A 20,089-nucleotide genomic window follows, 5' to 3' on the forward strand; every position below is an offset into this window, starting at 1 on the left:
ACTGTTTTCATATTTGAATATATTTTAAAATGTAATTTATTCCTGTGATTTCAAGGCTGAATTTTTAGCATCATTACTCCAGTCACATGATGAATATACTGACTTGCTGCTCCAAAAAACATTTTTTATTATTATTATTATTATTATGTTGTTGTTGTTGAAAACAGCTGAATATAATTTTTTTCAGGTTTCTTTGATGAATAGAAAGTTCAGAAGATCAGCATTTATCTGAAACAGAAATCTTTTGTAACATTATAAATGTCTTTGTCAATTTAAAACATCCTTGCTAAATAGGAGGTATTAATTTCTACAACAACCCCCCCCACCCCCCCACCCCAATAAAAAAATACAAATAAAAAATAATGACTCCAAGCTTTTGAATGGTATTGCGTTTAATGTTACAAAAGCTTTTTATTTCAGATAAATACTGATCTCTGGATCTTTATATTCATCAAAGAATCTTGAAAGAAAAAGTACTCAACTGTTTTAAATATTGATAATAATAATAATAATAAATGTTTCTTGAGCAGCAAATCATCATATTAGAATGATTTCTGAAGATCATGTTACACTGAAGACTGGAGAAAATTCACAAGAATAAATTACATTTTAAAATATATTCAAATAGAAAGCAGTTATTTTAAATTATAAAATATTGCACAATATTACTGTTTTTGCTGTATTTTGGATCAAATAGAGTAATCTCTCTTAAAATAACTTACTGGGTTATGATAATCAAAACAGTCCTGAGCTAGATTAAGCTTTGATCTCTGCAAACCAAACTATCACGTTAATCAAATATTTAATAATAATGTTTAATACTGTAAAGGTACTAGATTTATGGTATTGCATAAAATACTATAGACGTGACCTGGATGCTTTACTGAGATCGTGCAAACATCCACATCAGTGTAATAAGATGCATTTTTAACTGCTGCTTTCACATTGCTGTGATTTTGTTGTTGTTTATTTTGTTATTGAAAGGAAAGCGCACGTCATATTTTCATTCGGTTCGGCTCGGGTGCATTTCTCTGAAGCAGTGCTGAGCGAGCGCTGTATCTTCTCTTGAATTGCATCGAGGAGGGCTGAATTACAGTCTTGCGCTACAGCGTCACAATGGTCAAACCGCATTATTGGAGGCTCTAAATTAGGTCAAATTAAATCAAACGAATACTCGACAACAAAAATATTTGTCGACAATGTTGACTAATCGTTTCAGCTCTAGTGTTGGGCGATATGGTAATTTTTCAAATTGTCATAACGTCAGCCCGTGAGATCGACGATACATGATATTATCATGCATGGGTGGAGCAAGAGAGAGACTCTTTGTTCTTGTCTTAGCATAACTATTTGGTGTTTGGCCTCATGATGAGACCGACGCATTGCCACAGAAACAAGAATGAGATGCATTCTAACATAACTGTGGCATTAAACTCAGTTAGTGAGGACACGTTATAATATTGCACATATATAGGCCGTTCAGATTACAAAGTGCAATGACCAGTGTTTGGAATAACGGCGTTAGGTAACGACGTTATTTTTTCAGTAACGGGGTTATCTAACTAATTACTTTTCCCGTCGTTACAACGCCATTAACATTACTGAACGTTAAATGCGGGGTGTTACTATGCATTGATTTAATAAACTATGCAATCCGAACGCACCCCTTGCTCACACAGCTAGTGAGGAGGTGGGTTAATAACGAGATAAGCGATTATGATTAGCTAAGGCAGAGTCATGTGTTTCATGGTAACCAATCAGAGCCAGTGTTTTTACACACATGCCGGCATACGCGCCAGCGGCGCCAAACACACACACACACACACACGCAACAGCTTAGTGGTGGAAATTATGATTCTTTCAAGAGATTCGTTCATTTTCAGTTCGTTCACCAAAATGATTCGTTCAGAATCGTTCACTGATTGATTCAGTGATCATTTCTTCGTATTACACAAAGTATGCCAGCAGGTGGCAAAAAAGAGTGTATTATGTGTTATGTCTTAAGTCAACGAACGTATTCACTTGTTACAACAACTGATCTGGCTTTATTAAAATGTGTGCATAATCGCATTCAATATATAAAGTCTAATTAACTTGTTCAGATGAACAAAGCACGAGGTTTTCTTGCCTAATTAGCATTTTAATTTTGTCAGAGAGTTTGTATATTATATATTCACATTCATAAATCGGGGATTAAACGTGGAGTTCTGTATGCTAAATATGAAAACAAGCGTATGTGCACAGTGCCTATAACTATGTACCAGTTCACTTCATTCACGAATGACATGTATCCGTTCATTCAACTCTCTCACGAACGACACGTGTGCCAGTTCAGTCATTTCATTCACGAATGAGATTTACTAAATCATTGAACTCTTTCATGAACGACATGTGTACCAGTTCAGTCATTTCATTCACGAATGAGATTCACTAAATCATTGAACTCATTCACGAACGACATGTGTACCAGTTAAGTCATTTCATTCATGAATGAGATTTACTAAATCATTGAACTCGTTCACAAACGACATGTGTACCAGTTCAGTCATTTCATTCACGAACGATAAGATCTCTAGATCTCGTTCAGACTCATATGAAACTCGTTCATTGAAGGGCGTATTCGTTCACTACATTCAACAAATCACATGCTCTGTCACATCTCATACTCGAAGGCTATTGGCTCCTATCCGATGAAAAGTTGGCATTTTCAAGGTGGAGATATAAGCACTACTTCAAATTCATTGTGGTCAAAGGCAAGAATGTGCATGTAATGTGTACATGTAATGTGTGACACACGCATCTACAAAGCTAGTGGCCAAAAACACTTTTCTTACAAAGATAATACTTGAAGTGCAGGATAAAACTCTTGCTGTCTGTTGACATGCAATAAATATCGAAAGTTATGTACGAACACCTGTATGTTCTACTCATTTCAACTGACTACAAATTATTTGACATAGCAAATCATTTTTTTTTTTTTTTACAGTAACGCAAATAGTTACTTTCCCTGTTAACGAGTTACTTTTATTATAGAGTAATTCAGTTACTAACTCAGTTACTTTTTGGAACAAGTAGTGAGTAACTATAACTAATTACTTTTTAAGTAACATTCCCAACAGTGGCAATGACATACCTTAAATCTGCAGACAATGTACGTCTGTTTGGATGGAGACTTTCATGCACACCACACATTATAGTGCAGTGTGCATGAAAATAATAACAAGGTGGCAGAGCGAACTTAGTACTTCTACGTCATCACCACATAGTAGTGTGTTATAAGTTATGGTCTACGTGAGAAACACTTTGGATGATAAATTCACTCTGCCGCTTTATTATATTCATACACACCGCACTATAATGTGATGCATGCAAAATACATAGTTTTGGCCGTTACAAAGTCTCCATCCACAAACAGACGTACATCGTATGATGCAGATATAAGGTATGGCATTACACTTTAACAAGTAATCTGAACGGACTATATATGTGCAATATTATAATATAATTTTATCTTTACTTTAATTGTAATGCCAAGAAAGAGTTAATCTCCCATGTTTAAGAGGTGCGCGTGGCCGTGTACCAGCCACTAAATGTGTGAGACACCAACTCCTCGTTTTCTATCTCTTTCATTTCATGTATTTGAGTTATCCGAGTCAAAGCGTTACAACTTCTTCAGCGACTAAACAGGATCTTATCTAATTTAACCCATCCAAAGTGCACACACACAGCAGTGAACACACATCCACACTGTGAACACACACCCAGAGCAGTGGGCAGCCAATTATGCTGTGGCACTCAGGGAGCAGTTGGGGGTTGCTCAAGGACACCCAAGTTGTGGTATTGCCGGCCCGGGACTCGAACCCACAACCCTAGGGTTAGGAGTCATACTCTCTAACCACTTCCCATTATGAAAGTGCCTGGAAGAGGACATGTCTATATTGTCCTAATGTGCGGTGAGAAGGAGAGTTTGAGTAGCTAAAGACTCTCCAAGGGTCACAGCTAGAGAATTGCAGAAAATAGTTTGAGTCTCTGGTTCAGATAACCATTAAAAAAAACTCAAACAGAACCTACATCACCACATGTTGTTTGGGAGGTTTTCAAGAAAAAGCTCATCCAAAAACAAACTAAAGCATATTCAGTTATCAGCCATGACTGGAACTTTATTTGGGACTGGCTTCTATGGTGAGATGAAACTAAAAAATGAGCTTTTTAGCGGCAAACACTCAAGATGGGTTCGGTGAACACAGATAATAAGTACCCCACGTGTACAATAGGGTTAAGATTGGCCGATCATTAATGTGCATCTCGTCAGTAAAGCCGGTTCTCTAATCAGCAGTGAAGATGAGCCACATAGTCTGGTGATGTAGGTCTGCATGCATTTCTCAATACAAAGAACACAAATTTTGGACTTGCATCCCCTGGGTAGTTTGGACTCTGCCTCTTTATTTTCATTTTAACATATAGATAAATTGAACACAGACCAAAGATTACCTGTTAGATTTACCCAAAACAAACTATATTTTGTTTAACTACTAAAGAGACAGAGCCAGCGGCACATATCAGAAGGTCTAGCCGAGTCGAAACTGCACTCAGCAGATACATGAGCACTGAGCTCCTGCTGATCGAGTGGAGCTGACCGTCTCCGAAATCGGCAAAACATTTTTAAACAGATGCTGTCTTTATAAATAAACCACAGATTTGAGTTTTGAACAACTACATTCTCACCTGTAATACTTTCAAAATTACATTACATGACACAATAACATTAATATTTTGAAAATGATCAGAATAAATGTTGGTTGAAATCACAATGCTGCATGAACTGCATGTTTAGTGCCCAAGTCCCGTCCCCAAAAGTTCCAGAACTTTGAAAAAGTACTACCTCGCCAGCAGGGATTTTCCAAAGGGCATTTTTTACGCGGAGCTTTATTAAGATCCTGGTTCCTCCGGTGGAAACACACAGAGTAACAGCTCAAAATCCCTAGTTCCTGGGTAAAGTTCCAGCTGTGGAAACGGTATTAGAGTGGCCTTTTATTGTGGCCAGAATAAGGCACACCTGTGTAAATAATCATGCTGTCTAATCAGCATCTTGATATGCCACACCTATGAGGTGGCTGGATTATCTCGGTAAAGTAGAAGTGCTAATTAACACAGATTTGTGAACAATATTTGAGAGAAATAAGCCTTTTGTGTACATAGAAAAAGTCTTAGATCTTTGAGTTCAGCTCATGAAAAATGGGGGCAAAAACAAAAGTGTTGCCTTTATAATTTTGTTCAGTATATATTAGGGGTGTAACGGTACGTGTATTTGTACCGGACCATTTCGGTACAGGGCTTTCGGTACGTTGCACGTGTGTACCGAATGACGGAATGCAATATTTTGTGCGTGGAACATAAGTACATTTTCGTGTTTCCCAACGAACACATTCAGTGGCGGAAGTCTCCACGTTCAGCGCAAATCCCGCCCTGCAGCTGATTCTAAGGCCGGCGACACACTGGATGCGTGGCGCAAGCGTCTCAGCTGCGTGACGTGTCTGTTTTTAACTCGGCTCCCATGTTAACAGGTTAGAGCTTGCAGACTGCCTGCGTGAGACGCGCATCGCAGAAAACGCGTGCATGCTAGAAATAGAACTGACGCCTATTTTTCACGTGACACGCAAGCGTGTTGGAAGAGTTTCCAGGCAAAATATAATAGGAAAATATGTTTATATGTAATTTTGTACACAAATACATATTAATTCATGGCACTTTGATGTTTGAAAGTCTGTAGGTTGACATAAATTCAGATATAAATGTAATGTAAAAAATAAATTAATAATTATCGATTCAAATATTGCACCTGTCAAACATCAAACATTTTGCCGTCAATACTGTTGACGGTGTCCTTTATCAGTAGGCTTTATATTTAGTGAAGTGAAGTGAAGTGACATTCGGCCAAGTATGGTGACCCATACTCAGAATTTGTGCTCTGCATTTAACCCATTCGAAGTGCACACACACAGAGCAGTGAACACACACACACACTGTGAACACACACCCGGAGCAGTGGGCAGCCATATATGCTGCGGCGCCCGGGGAGCAGTTGGGGGTTCGGTGCCTTGCTCAAGGGCACCTCAGTCGTGGTATTGAGGGTGGTGAGAGAACTGTCGTGGTATTGAGGGTGGTGAGAGAACTGTACATGCACTTCCCCCACCCACAATTCCTGCCGGCCCGGGACTCGAACCCACAACCCTTCGATTGGGAGTCCGATTCTCTAACCACCAGGCCACGACTTCCCCCACATGTTTTGTGCTCAACATGAAGTATAGATATTGTTGTCATGAAGACAAGAGCCTAGTCTGTCGGCGGTCTCCCTCTATGTCACCTACAGCAGCAGCATGCTGGGATTGGTAATGCTGCACTGTAATCATAGTTATTTATTTATATTTTTCATTATATTTTATTATATGATATTGGTTTGAGACTGAGAGTATTTTATTTAGTGGAGACCTTTGCAGCAGTATTTTATTTCTTATCCTATTTTTATTTTATATATATTTTATTAAAAAGTATTTTAAAAAAAAGTGTATAGTAATAAACAACCTGCAGTTTAATGTTTGCATTTCTTTCCCTTACTGTACCGAAAATGAACCGAACCGTGACTTTATAACCGAGGTACGTACCGAACCGTGATTTTTGCGTACAGTTACACCCCTAATATATATATGTATATGTATGTATACATGTATATGTATATATATATATATGTATATATATGTGTATATATATATATATATATATATATATATATATATATATATATATATATATAGGGTAAGTGTACCCATTAAGCCCTGTACCCTTTAAGCCCACCATCAACTCTGAAGTCAAATAAAAAAAGACAAAATCATATTTTTTGCCGCTCATTATTTTAACCAATCCAGTGATTTGTTACTTCTCTGACATTTTTTATTGCATACCAATCACATTTGTCAATGTTGAGTTAGCCCCACCCATGTGCAAGTTGTCTCAGGTTACCTCACACAAAGTCACCCCAAAACTTTGGTGTTTTGGCACTCTTCAGAAATCAAGACATTTCTTCAATTTTCAGCCATTTCTTCGGTAAGTACATTGATATTGTGTCAAATAAGAGATAAATGTATTGTTTTTTGTGTATGAACAAATAGTACTTTATCATTTTATATCATTTCCCTTAAAATGGAAAGATGAGTTTTATTAGCTTGCGTTCAATGCTAATCTCTAGGTCAAATCATTAGCCTTACAGAAAGATAGACTGCCAACGAATTAAGCATGTGAACTACAAACATTAAATGTCTTGTGATTAATTATACATTAATTTACCAATAAATACATCATAAATTGTTTTGTAGAGAAGATTATTTTCATAAATTAACTTTTTTTAAAGATGGGCTTAAATGGTACAGTGCCACAAAACGCATGCAAACTATAGCCAACACAAGCTAACCTTAAATGTAAAAAACTTAACATTTCTCAATGTGAGCTCAATAAAAATAACTCTTATGCTTAGTCCACATTATATTTAAGCTCATTACATGTCTTTTTAAACAAATCTTAGATTTTTAAAGGAAAACAATGTCTTTTTTCACCATTACTGACAGTGGTACCATTTAAGCCCACCTTATGTGTTTCAATGAGGAATTCCTCAAATTACAAACTTTGATCAATTTTCTGTGTGAAAGAGTTAGGCTAAATGATAACATTTCTTTGTCTGCTTTTATCTTCCATACTACCTTAATTTACAACTATATTTTGATAAAAATTAAACACTGTGTAGCACCATTATATAGGCCTAATAGATGTCTGCTAATGTGTATCATTTGTTTTCAGTGAGAAAATGCCAAAAAGGAAAAACTACAGCACCTGTTCAGGTTTATTCTTTGCAGAGCAGACCTGGAGGGTGCTGGCCCTTTTTACCTGAAAAACCACAATGAAGTAGAGAGCCTCTACAAAAAGAAACTTAAATCAATGAAATAAGCTCAGTTGCAAAACAGTAATTGCAAATGATTGCATTCTTTGTTCATGAAATGTTCTGTAGCCAATGTTTTTCATGTTGAATGTTATTGGTACAGGTGATGAGTACTATGGCAACCATTAGTAAAAAAGGAATATTTTAAATACAGTCACTGAAAAAATTATATTGTTGTTTTACTTCTTTAAAATCAATAAACTTTTAAATCATTCATGATGTGGGCTTATTTGGAACACATGCAGGCTTAAATGGTGCCAAAGTACCAATTAAGCCCATGCCAGACTTCTGACTTCATTCCTAAATTATCTTAATTTTATATTCTAAAATGTACATTGACTAATTAATACAATTTCAAATGAGAGATTAATCTTTCATTTTAACAAATTATTTTTCTTATAAACTATGTCAATATCTATGAAAAAACCCTAAACTTAGATTTTGGTGGGCTTAATGGGTACACTTACCCTATATATATATATATATATATATATATATATATATATATATATATATATATATATATATATATATATATATATAAAAGCCCTATGTATATAAAATATAAACATTTTATTGGGGCTGTGATGGTGGCATTACCACCGCAGTGGTAAGTCTTCCACCGTCACATCCCTAATAATTTTTTTTTTATATTACTTGTTTTATACAGCTCAAAGACCCTGGGGGGTCAAATTGTTTATCCATATTCAATCTGAAGCTAAGAAAATTTATTGAGTATAGGGCTTGGGCGTCGTGACGTCATAACTTGGCGTGGCCGCCATGTTGATGGCCTCCTTTACTGCTACTCGGACTACTGCGCAGTGTTTAGAAGTACTCCCTCTCAGCCATGTGTCTTAATTTGATTAATTTAAAATCTGTTTCAACCATGGTAAACCGTTGCTGTATTGTGGGGTGTAATAGCGCACACATGGGGAAAACAAAATTAAATTGGATTCACTTTCCTCCACTTTCCTGCTTGGAGGCGCGACCATGGAGACCAAAACATCTGAATATTTACTTTATATAGCTTAAGTCGACATTGAACATACTAATCTAAAATACGGGAAAATTTCAACATTCATCTTTCAGTTGCTATCCCTCTGCTGACATTCGTAACGATACTACATTAACTAAGCGAGTCGTGAAGCTAGGTCTAACCTGATTTTGCTTATAGATTGGCATGAAATGAAAATTGGCAAGTAAAAGTACATGTGTGAATGGTTGTTAGCACTAGCGGTTACTAAACTAGCAGCTAGGTGGAGCGCAGCTTACCGTTGTCCGGATTACTGTATACTGTTTGCTGGCTTTATGATCTTACTTACTTACTTACTGCCCATTATGCCTCTGGCATGTAGGGCAGCAACGAAGGTCCTCCACTCTGGTCGATTCTGGGCTATTTTCTGGACATCTCCCCATGTCAGGTTCATATATTTCATTTCTTCCTCTACTGTACGACGCCAGGTGATCTTTGGTCGTCCTCTCTTTCTTCTACCTTCGGGTGTCCAATGAAGGGCTACTCTTGGGATGCTGTCTTGCTCTCTTCTCAAAATATGGCCAATCCAGTTCCAGCGCCGCTTTGTTACAATGCTACCCATGCTGTCTTGTTGACATCTTGTTAATAGATCCTCATTTGATATCTTGCTTGGCCAAAAAATCCGACAGATTCTTCTCAGACTCCTTGTGTGGAAGACTGACAGTTGGCATATGTCACTTGCTGTCATTCTCCAGCATTCTGCGCCATACAGTAAGGTGGATAGAACGCAGCTCTGATATAATTTTAGTTTTGTCTTGGTTCTATACTGCTGAGACTTCCATATGTTGTTTAGCATTCTGAATGCATTTCTGGCTTTGTTGATTCTGTTTTTAATGTCATTGTGTGCACCCCCATCGTATCTTACAGTACTCCCAAGATAGGTGAACTCATTTGTTGTTAGTAGAGCTTCTCCATTCACATGTATCGGTAATGGATCTAGGATGTTTAGCACCATTACTTCAGATTTCCTCTGGTTTATCTTCAGGCCAACTTGCTGTGCAAAGTAGCTGAGACGTGTTGTTTTCTCTTGCATGTGTTGGTGAGTGTGTGAAACTAGAGCCAGATCATCAGCAAAATCAAGGTCTTCCAATGTTGAGAAGAGGGTCCATCGTATACCTCTTGATTTATCTTCTGTTGTGCGGCGCATCACCCAGTCGATAACAATGTTGAAGAGCAATGCTGACATTACACATCCTTGTCTGACTCCTGTCTTTACCTGAAATGCCAGGCTACTGTTTCCCACCCGGCATTTGAAATTGGCATAAAAGGTCTTGATGAGGTCCACTATGTGTTGTGGAATTCCATACATCCTTAAGATGTTCCAGAGGCCGTCTCGGTGTATACTATCGAATGCCTTTTCAAAGTCTATAAAATTGATGTACATTTGCCTCTGCCATTCTGTGCATTGTTCTATGATATTACGAAGTGCAAATATCTGGTCAATGCACCCTCTCCCCTTACGGAATCCTGCCTGTTCATTCCTGAGTTTCTTATCTACTGCCTCTTTAAGTCGTCGCTCAATGATTTTTGCCATGATTTTGCTTGGTATAGATAGGAGTGTGATTCCTCACCAATTGTTACAATCTCTCAAGTTGCCCTTCTTTGGTATCTTTATGATAATTCCTTCCGTCCAATCATCAGGTATTTCCTTTTCCTCCCAGATATTTTTGAATAGTGGTTGAAGTATTTTTGAGGCGAGGTCTGGGTCTGCTTTGAAAAGCTCTGCATTCAGGTTATCTTGGCCAGGGGCTTTTCCATTATTTAGGGATTTAATGGCTGAGACAATTTCTTCCTTTGATGGTGGTTCAATGCTAATGTCCAGGTCATTCTCTGCATGCTGGACATCTGGTTCTATTGTGGGTGGTGGTCTATTTAGAACTTCCTGGAAGTGCTCTGCCCATCGGGCTTCTTGTTGTGACTCAGTTGTCAATAGCTGACCCTTTTTGTCTACTATTGGTGCCTCAATTGTTCGTCTGTGTTTGCCACTCACTATTTTGGTGATCTTGTAGACTTTTCCTTGCTCCCCTTTTCTAGCTGCCTCTTCTGCTTGACTTGCGAGATCTTCTAGATATGCTCGCTTGTCTGATCTGGCTTTCCTTCGCACTGCTTTGTTTGTTTCTTGGTATTGTTTCCTGTATTTTTCTTTAAGCCGTTCAGACTTTGTCTCATTTACTTTCTTCTTTAGGACCCTTCTATTTTCTACAGTTTGCCATGTGTCGTCACTTAACCATTCCTTTGGCTTTATGATCAGCAGCTCCTAAACCCGTCCATTTGTGAACTGCACATGAAACTCCAATGACTTGTAGCTCCGGAACTGTTCTGAAGTGTAGGCGCTCACAAAACAAACAAGGTAGCCGAAGATATCTGTAATGCAAAAGTGCGGCATCAAGTCGTCATCGGTGCTCCACTCTTTGTTGGGAATTTCATATGGATCCAAAACGTTAATAGTGCCGATTTTGTCCACTATTGGGAACTCAGAAACAAAGACCAGGAGACTATATCAAATTATCAATACAGATAAAGAATTCTTCAGCAGAATTCTTTATCTGTATTGATAATTTGATATTGCATGGCACTGTAGTCATCAAAAGTCTGACCAGTCATTTATACATTGTAGATCAGTGGTTCTCAAACCGTGGGCCGCATGCACTTAAAAAATTAAGTTTTACAATTAATTTTATTTTTTTACATAAAAAAATGTAGGCTACTAATGAAATATAAGCTATATCCTAATGTTTTTTTTTTTTCATATATTATTTTCAGACATGAGCAGACCTACTCACATAACGTTATGCATTTAACGAACAAATAGAAGCGTGCACTTTGGCAGAATTCAATTCAAATAGTCATCAACAGCCATTAGTTAAGGTAAAATTGCGCATCAGAATGGTCAAATTTGTTTTTAAGGGAGAAAAAAGTAATGTGAAAAATGCCCTCGAATGAACATGTACAAACAAGAATAGTCGCAGTATCAGTAGTGAAGGAGAATTGCTGGATTTTCGGTTTGCCCCGCAACTCACTTGAAAAAGTTCAGGCTAATAGAAACACCATATACTACGTAGCAATCCTTAATTGAAGAAATGTGGCAAAACATCTCTGGAGAGAACCTCATATTATTAAATTCAAACGTGCTTTCCATATTTAGATCTAAATTTGTGAACGCACATTTTCTGCAATGTCGCGCGTCAAGTTATGCTCCCGTGCGCGTCTTAAAGACTGCATCTTAAAGCCACTGTTAAACTTTCCGCGAGTGCGCTATGGACCTTTGATGTAAAAATCGTCATCGGAGAGTGTACAGAGGCTCTGAGCAGACGACAGCGCGGACAGGTGCATGTGGTCAGTAGTCTTCAAAAGCACAATTGCACATCTTCAGGCAGTGTGAAGAACCTCATTGCTACTCGAACCTGTGCAATCCGTCAATAAAGAATATACAGACAGCGATGTGCAATAATTTTGGGCAATTGTTTGTTCACATGTTTGCTGCAGAGCGGACCATCAGCGTATGCTTTCGGAAGTATAAATTGAAGAAGTCCGCGTCCGCACTGGCCGTGTCCACGTCCGGATTGCTCATGCGGAAAGTATAACACAGGCTTTACAAACGCAACTTCTTTGTGCTGGTACTCCTTTTGAGCTGAATCTCACATAATTGGTTAGCTCCCAACAGCATCAGGTGTTTTATTTTTATGGGGAGTAGAATTATTTATTTTTTTCAATGAATGTAATAGAATAGATAACGTAATATTTAGGCTATAATATTATAAATGAGGTTGGTTTGTATTGGTGATGTAATATGTAAATTATATGCGTGTTACAGAGGTGCCTGATAGTATCACCCATACCTTCACATTATCATAGAAACAAATACCACGACTTAGGTGCCCTTGAGCAAGGCATCGAACCCCCAACTGCTCCCCGGGCGCCGCAGCATACATGGCTGCCCACTGCTCCGGGTGTGTGCTCACAGTGTGTGTGTGTGTTCACTGCTCTGTGTGTGTGCATTTCGGATGGGTTAAATGCAATGCACAAATTCTGAGTATGGGTCACCATACTTGGCTGAATGTCACGTCACTTTCACTTAAGGCACAGCTGTGCCTTGAGTTTAGCAGGCACCTTTATGTTGGGACCTTGCCCTATATTCAGGATGTGCATGAAGACAAAAGGTTGATGTCTCAGGAACCTGGTCTGCTTGACTTGATCATCTCAGAATGTCATAATCTTAACCTAAGAATGTAAAAACTCAAAGTACATATTATTACATTGGAAACTAGATTTAACATAGTACAAATTTGTAATCCCACACCACATAGGGCTGGGCGATATATCGAATATTAGCGATACTATCGGAATAATTTTGACGACGATGTACAATTTGAATATATCGGGAATATCGAATATTTCAAATTCAAGCATACTTTCCCAAAAGAACGCGCCGAATGTCCAAAAAAGGAACCTGTAACTGCTGACTGCTCTACGCCCCTCTACTACGAGAGCTGTAATGATAGCGGTTGCCAGATAACAAGAGTTTAAATCTCAGAATCAGAGCTCCACTGTTACAAGGATACATTTTCTGCCCGGTGTTTGCTTATTTTAAGCAATCTGGCAACCATGCGCACGTGCTCACTCCTCATTGCGGAAGAGCCGCCGTCGATAATCTGAAAACACTAACAAGCTGGAAATGAGCGATCTAATGAAAGCGTCGTTCAGCCGGTCTGTGTTCTGTCGTCAGATCTCAACTGTATTGTTGCATTTGTGATCGCAAAATAAATGCACTTACTCGACCGCTGATGTTTGAATAGAGAAACATAGGCTATGGCCATTTGGAATTACTATTGGGGAATTTCACTGATATGTTTACCAGTTTCCATAATATAGACAGAGAGAATGCAAAAGTCTTTGGTATTCATTTATATATATTAATATATAAGAAATAGCTATGTGCTTCAGCAACTAGCTCCCCATCTAAGAGGGTTTTTAGTGTCAGTAGGAACATAGTTTCATGCCACAGAGCTTCTCTTAAAACCACAGACAGTTGACAGACTTGTGTTCTTAGCTTAAAAACTTGTTAAAAAATTAAAATAAAATACTTATCCCAGTTGCATAGTTTAAATTGTGAATTGCATGCACTAAAAAGTTGACAGAATGCACTTTCTGTAACTGTTACTTAATTTGCACTGCTTCAGTTACATATAGGCCTACATGTATTCATTTAATAAAAAGCAGTAAGTGATCTCTTGGTCTAGATTTTTTAACTGCTTAAATTAGCTGTTTAATCTATATGTTTTTTTTTTTTTTAATGGGCAAAAGAAAATCGTGTTTTATTTTTTATTATTTAAATGCAAACATATCGAGATATATATATATCGGATATCGTAAAAAATTTGACAATATCGAGATATCTTTTTTTTTTGTATATCGCCCAGCCCTAACACCACATCCCTATTTAGTGTATCCCTTTAAATACTACAACCTTTTCGCGGTTTTAACATCTTTTCTCTTTCTCCCAACTCTGCTTCTTCTCGTTCGACTTGATGTATGTTTACATTCGCGAGGCCATCAACATGGCCACCACGTCCCAGAATGCAATGTGGCACCCAAGCCCTATTTACAGATGTTAAACATTGAATGAGGTCACATTTGTTTACTTTTCTCAGCTTTTAACAAGTTACCAAAAAATATATTTTTTACTTTTGTTTCAGAGTTAATTGAAGAAAAAGAGAATGAAGAATCAAGTTTAAAACTGCACGAGAGGATTCACACAGGAGAGAAACCTTACAAGTGTTCACACTGTGACAAGAGATTCAGTCAGTCAGTATATCTAAAAAGACATGAAAGGATCCACACTGGAGAGAAACCTTATAAGTGTTCACACTGTGATAAGAGATTCAGTCAGTCATCAAGTCTAAATAGACATGAAAGGATCCACACTGGAGAGAAACATTATAAGTGTTCACATTGCGATAAGAGATTCAGTGATTCATCAAATCTTAAAACGCATGAGAGGATTCACACTGGAGAGAAACCTTATAAGTGTTCACACTGTGACAAGAGATTCATTGATTCATCATCTCTGAAAACGCATGAGAGAGTTCACACTGGAGAGAAACCTTATAAGTGTTCACACTGTGACAAGAGATTCATTAAATCATCAGGTCAGAAATCACATGAGAGGATTCACACTGGAGAGAAACCTTACAAATGTGCACACTGTGATAAGAGATTCATTGGTTTGACACATCTGAAAACACATGAGTGGATTCACACTGGAGAGAAACCTTACAACTGTGCACACTGTGATAAGGGATTCAGTGAATTATCAGGTCTGAAAACACATGAGAGGATTCACACTGGAGAGAAACCTTACAAGTGTTCACACTGTGACAAGAGATTCAGTGAATTATCAGGTCTGAAAACACATGAGAGGATTCACACTGGAGAGAAACCTTACAAGTGTGCACACTGTGACAAGACATTCAAATATTCATCATCTCTGAAAACGCATGAGAGGATTCACACTGGAGAGAAACCTTATAAGTGTTCACACTGTGACAAGAGATTCATTAAATCATCAGCTCAGAAAACACATGAGAGGATTCACACTGGAGAGAAACCATATAAGTGTGCACACTGTGACAAGAGATTCAGTGATTCGTCAAGACGGAAAGCACATGAGAGGATTCATACTGGAGAGAAACCTTACAAGTGTTCACACTGTGACAAGAGATTCAGTGTGTCATCAAGTCTGAAAACACATGAGAGGATTCACACTGGAGAGAAACCTTACAAGTGTTCACACTGTGACAAGAGATTCAGTGTGTCATCAAGTCTGAAAACACATGAGAGGATTCACACTGGAGAGAAAACTAATGAGTGTTCACAGTGTGGCTAGAGATTCATTGATTCATCAACTCTGAAAACACATGAGAGGGTTCACACTGGAGAGAAACTTTGTGTTCACACTGTGACAAGAGATGGAGGGACTAAAGACACATGAGAGGCTTGCGTGAATTGTTTGACATCTACAGATAAGGATATGTAAATTAGTTTTTTGCACTGAGGACGTACACACATATCTGTAAAAGTGCCTGACAGGCAAGCCATTATGCTAATGCTTCAGCTTGAAGCTTCAAATAATGATTTATCATGTTATGGGCAGCTTGGATAACATACTTTTACTGCAGGAGGTCATTGTTTCCTCCGATATTTGTAGATACATTTTGTCCATAGAAATGCTTTTATTGAAAATTTGAGAGCATTACGCAAATATTTCCACATAGTGACGTAGACATGTGGGGGCGTGTTTAAACAAGGTGTTTGGGGGGGGGGCGTGGCAGTTAACTTTAATAGAGAATATATCTTTGGATTAGAGACTTTAGTCTTTGCAACTTTACAGATCTTCTTTATTCACCAAGAGCTTGTAACACTACAAAAAGTAAGGGAAAAATTTTAATTGCATCATATGACTCCTTTAAACGTTTGATAATCCATGTTTTTCTCCAGTGTACAGCAATGTACAGGAATACCCTCAGAAAAGACATATCTATAGACATGGACCCCCTCCCACACACACACACAGACGCACACCTCTGCATCTGTGACTGTTAAAATGCATAATGCTGAATGTGAGGAATACTTGTCCAAAGACTTCATAACATTTCCTTATTCCTAATAATGAGGCCAAGAAAAACATTCACTGAATGTAGACATCAGCTAACATTTGTACCTTGCATTGACTAAGATCACAGACTTGAGGAGTTCATCCCTGTTGAGGAACAGAAGATTGTTGGATGATCATTTATCTCTAAACTCTCTAACTCGTGTCATTCAGATCATCAGCAGTGTTTTAACCTCTTTACTCTGATGTGATCACCCTGCTGTACATCAGTGATCATCCTGCACACCCATGACCCAGTATACCCTGCTGGAAAAACAAATAAAACAATAGAAACCACAGAAATACTAATAGTTCTACGAATACCATTATAAACATCATATTTTAAAGAATTGTTTCCTCTAGTGTGTTTTGGGAAATATTCCATTAGGGTCTAGTGGTTATAAGGATAGAAGGTGACCAGTTACTAGTAGAAACTCACAGGATCAATTATAGTTTCCACTAAAACAATACAAGTTTCATTATAACCAGTAAAACCGTTACAACCATTGGCATTTCCAGCAGGTTAGTATGAGCATGGAAATGGTCTGCCTGGATGCCTAATCATTGTTATAAAAACATAGCTTGTTTTATCTACTGTTTAATTGATAAAAAAAATAGTCTGAGCACATCAACAATCATATGTAAGATGAACTCTGTCTATTAATGTAATTTTGGATTTTACATTCCTTCAGCACTAAATAAAAATGCATTTATCACAGAGTTCTTACTTTGAATTAGGTCTCACAGCTTCTTGTAAAATTGGAGTGGATCAAGCAAAATCCTCTTTATTCTCTTCATCACAGAATCTGATGTTAGACACTGCAAAAATAGCAATTTTAATATCGAGTTTAATCCTCAAAAGAAGCTTTTCAGAAACATCTTCAAAATATCTTATTTTATAATTCACATTACCTTTCATTCAACTGTTTGAGTTCCAGTTGGACACAAAACACAAGGATGTAGTTTTGACATGCTAAACCTGTTTGATATATTGGATTTATAAGGCTACATCTTATCATTATCATGTGTTTTTGATCTTAATTTCCATAATTTACATGCTGCAACTTTGTGTGATTTTCAATGAAATATCTGACTAATAGAAGTGATTGTTTTTCTCCTCTAATCCTCACACATGAAGAATGTTGATGCTTATAAAATATGAGTCTATAATTTTAAGTTCTTTTTAATGTATGTGTGCAGATTGGCTTAAAAAAAACCCTGCCCACCTTATAGACGCACAAAGTAATATCCATCGTATTATTTCCCTCTCACTTAAAGGGCTCTTCAAAGGGAGTAGGGCATAGGGATCTTCACTTCCGTTTGGCGTTCGCCCCAAATGATGACGTCCTGTGTTTGCTGCGTCTGTTCACTCTCCAGTCCAGCGGGTGGCACTAAACACATTTGTTAATTTGCCAAACACCATTAAACTTCAGAAGAAAAAGTTTAGTTTCACAGAGCTCTCTGTTGTTGTTAGGGCGGGATGCTGCTCCTTAAATACAAAGAGAAAAATACAGTTTATGAGTCACATCAGTAAATAGACCTACCTGTAATATTCTCATCCTGACAGTCATTTATAAGTTTTGAAGCAGGAATATCTGGAGGAGTATCATCTGAACTGAGATCTGCTGCTGTGAAGAGGATGTTTGTTAAGGAAGAGAGTGAACATGAGGCACCAGAAACCGTGAGAATAAAACACGAGGAACCAGAAACCTTGGGAATAATACACGAGGAACCAGAAACCTGGAGAATAAAACACGAGGAACCAGAAACTTGGGAATAAAACACGAGGAACCAGAAACCCGGAGAATAAAACACGAGGAACCAGAAACCGTGAGAATAAAACACGAGGAACAAGAAACCTGGAGAATAAAACACGAGGAACAAGAAACATGGAGAATAAAACGCGAGGAACCAGAAACCAGGAGAATAAAAAGCGAGGAACCAGAAACCTGGAGAATAAAACACGAGGAACCAGAAACCAGGAGAATAAAAAGCGAGGAACCAGAAACCTGGAGAATAAGACATGAGGAACCAGAAACCTGGAGAATAAGACATGAGGAACCAGTAACCTGGAGAATAAAACACGAGGAACAAGAAACCTGGAGAATAAAACACGAGGAACAAGAAACCTGGAGAATAAAACACGAGGAACAAGAAACATGGAGAATAAAACGCGAGGAACCAGAAACCAGGAGAATAAAAAGCGAGGAACCAGAAACCTGGAGAATAAAAAACGAGGACTGCCTAGAAATCTCTTTGTAATGAATTATTGCATAAATTCTTCCACTCAGCCGTTAGTGTCAGTTTTGCAACATGGAAATTATCATTCATTACGTTATACATAAAGCCACTGTTTTAGAGAGAGAGAGAGATGGACAGAATTATATTGGCACCCTGAGAAAATATTGGGCGCATGCGTACACAGCGACCGGCAGCAGTGGGAAGCATGTCCGTTTTGTTTGTCAGAGTTTTTTGTTGTTTTAAAGTCTGTTAAGTAGTTTGTTTAAGTTTTAGTTTGTTTTTTGTACTGATCAAACATTTACATCTTTGACATCAAACATCTACTCTGGCTTGTTAAAGCGCGTCAAAATTCAGCGACATGGATCCGACTTTGTTCCTGTTTTTGGCGTCCGTATGGCACCTGGGATCACTCTGGCCGATTCAATACTCCAAAGACTATCTGCTAACATTTGAAAAACCTGTGATACGGGGACCACCAGTGGACTTGATCGTACCTGATCTGAAGGAATTGGCCGGTCTCGGGAAAGGCGATCACTTCAGAACTCCAGAACGGAGGCCAAGGAGGCGAGGAAGAAGAGGCGGGGTGCGGGAGCGAATGAGACGGCAACATCCGTCTCGCATTCCCCTGCCTTCAATTATCCTGTCCAACGCCCGTTCTCTCCGTAATAAAACTGACGAACTCCAGGCTCTTGTTCGCCACCAACATGCATTTAAAAACGCCTGTATTCTGGCCTTTTCAAAGACCTGGCTCGGGGAAAGGGACGCTGACGGTGATTTAGTTATAGACGGTTTGGGATCCTGTTTCGCACCGACAGAACGTCCACGACTACCGGTAAATCATGCGGAGGTGGAGTATGCGCGTACATAAAAGAACGCTGGTGTAAAAATGTTATAGTGAGAGAGAGGCTTTGCACCAAGGACATGGAGCTGCTTTCTTTGTCCATGCGCCCTATGTATTTGCCACGAGAATTCCCACAGATTTTCGTTATTGTCGTTTACGTTCATCCAAAGGCGAATGAAGAAAACGCCTTAGAGATCTTCTCTCAGTCTGTGCATAAACTTCAGTCTTTATCTCCTGATGCTCCTAACCTGGTTTTAGGAGATTTTAATCATTGCTCATTGGACAAATCTCTCAGGAGCTTTTATCAGTACGTTTCCTGCCCCACTAGGAAAAACA

At 38.2% G+C, this 20,089-nt stretch overlaps 1 protein-coding gene across 1 annotated transcript in view; it reads left to right on the top strand.

Annotated features, from left to right (window-relative positions):
* Positions 1–16,067, top strand: part of LOC132150053 (zinc finger protein 664-like) — a 549,937-nt gene extending 533,870 nt beyond the window's left edge. Inside the window, exons 2-3 of the mRNA XM_059559219.1 lie at positions 14,719–15,169; positions 15,338–16,067. Coding sequence (XP_059415202.1) covers positions 14,719–15,169; positions 15,338–15,906 — 1,020 coding nt within the window. The 3' untranslated portion in view covers positions 15,907–16,067. The remainder of the gene's footprint in view (positions 1–14,718; positions 15,170–15,337) is intronic.
* Positions 16,068–20,089: the final 4,022 nt, after the last annotated feature.

This window comes from Carassius carassius, chromosome 1 (assembly GCF_963082965.1).
Source record: "Carassius carassius chromosome 1, fCarCar2.1, whole genome shotgun sequence".
In the NCBI taxonomy this organism is placed as follows: domain Eukaryota; kingdom Metazoa; phylum Chordata; class Actinopteri; order Cypriniformes; family Cyprinidae; genus Carassius; species Carassius carassius.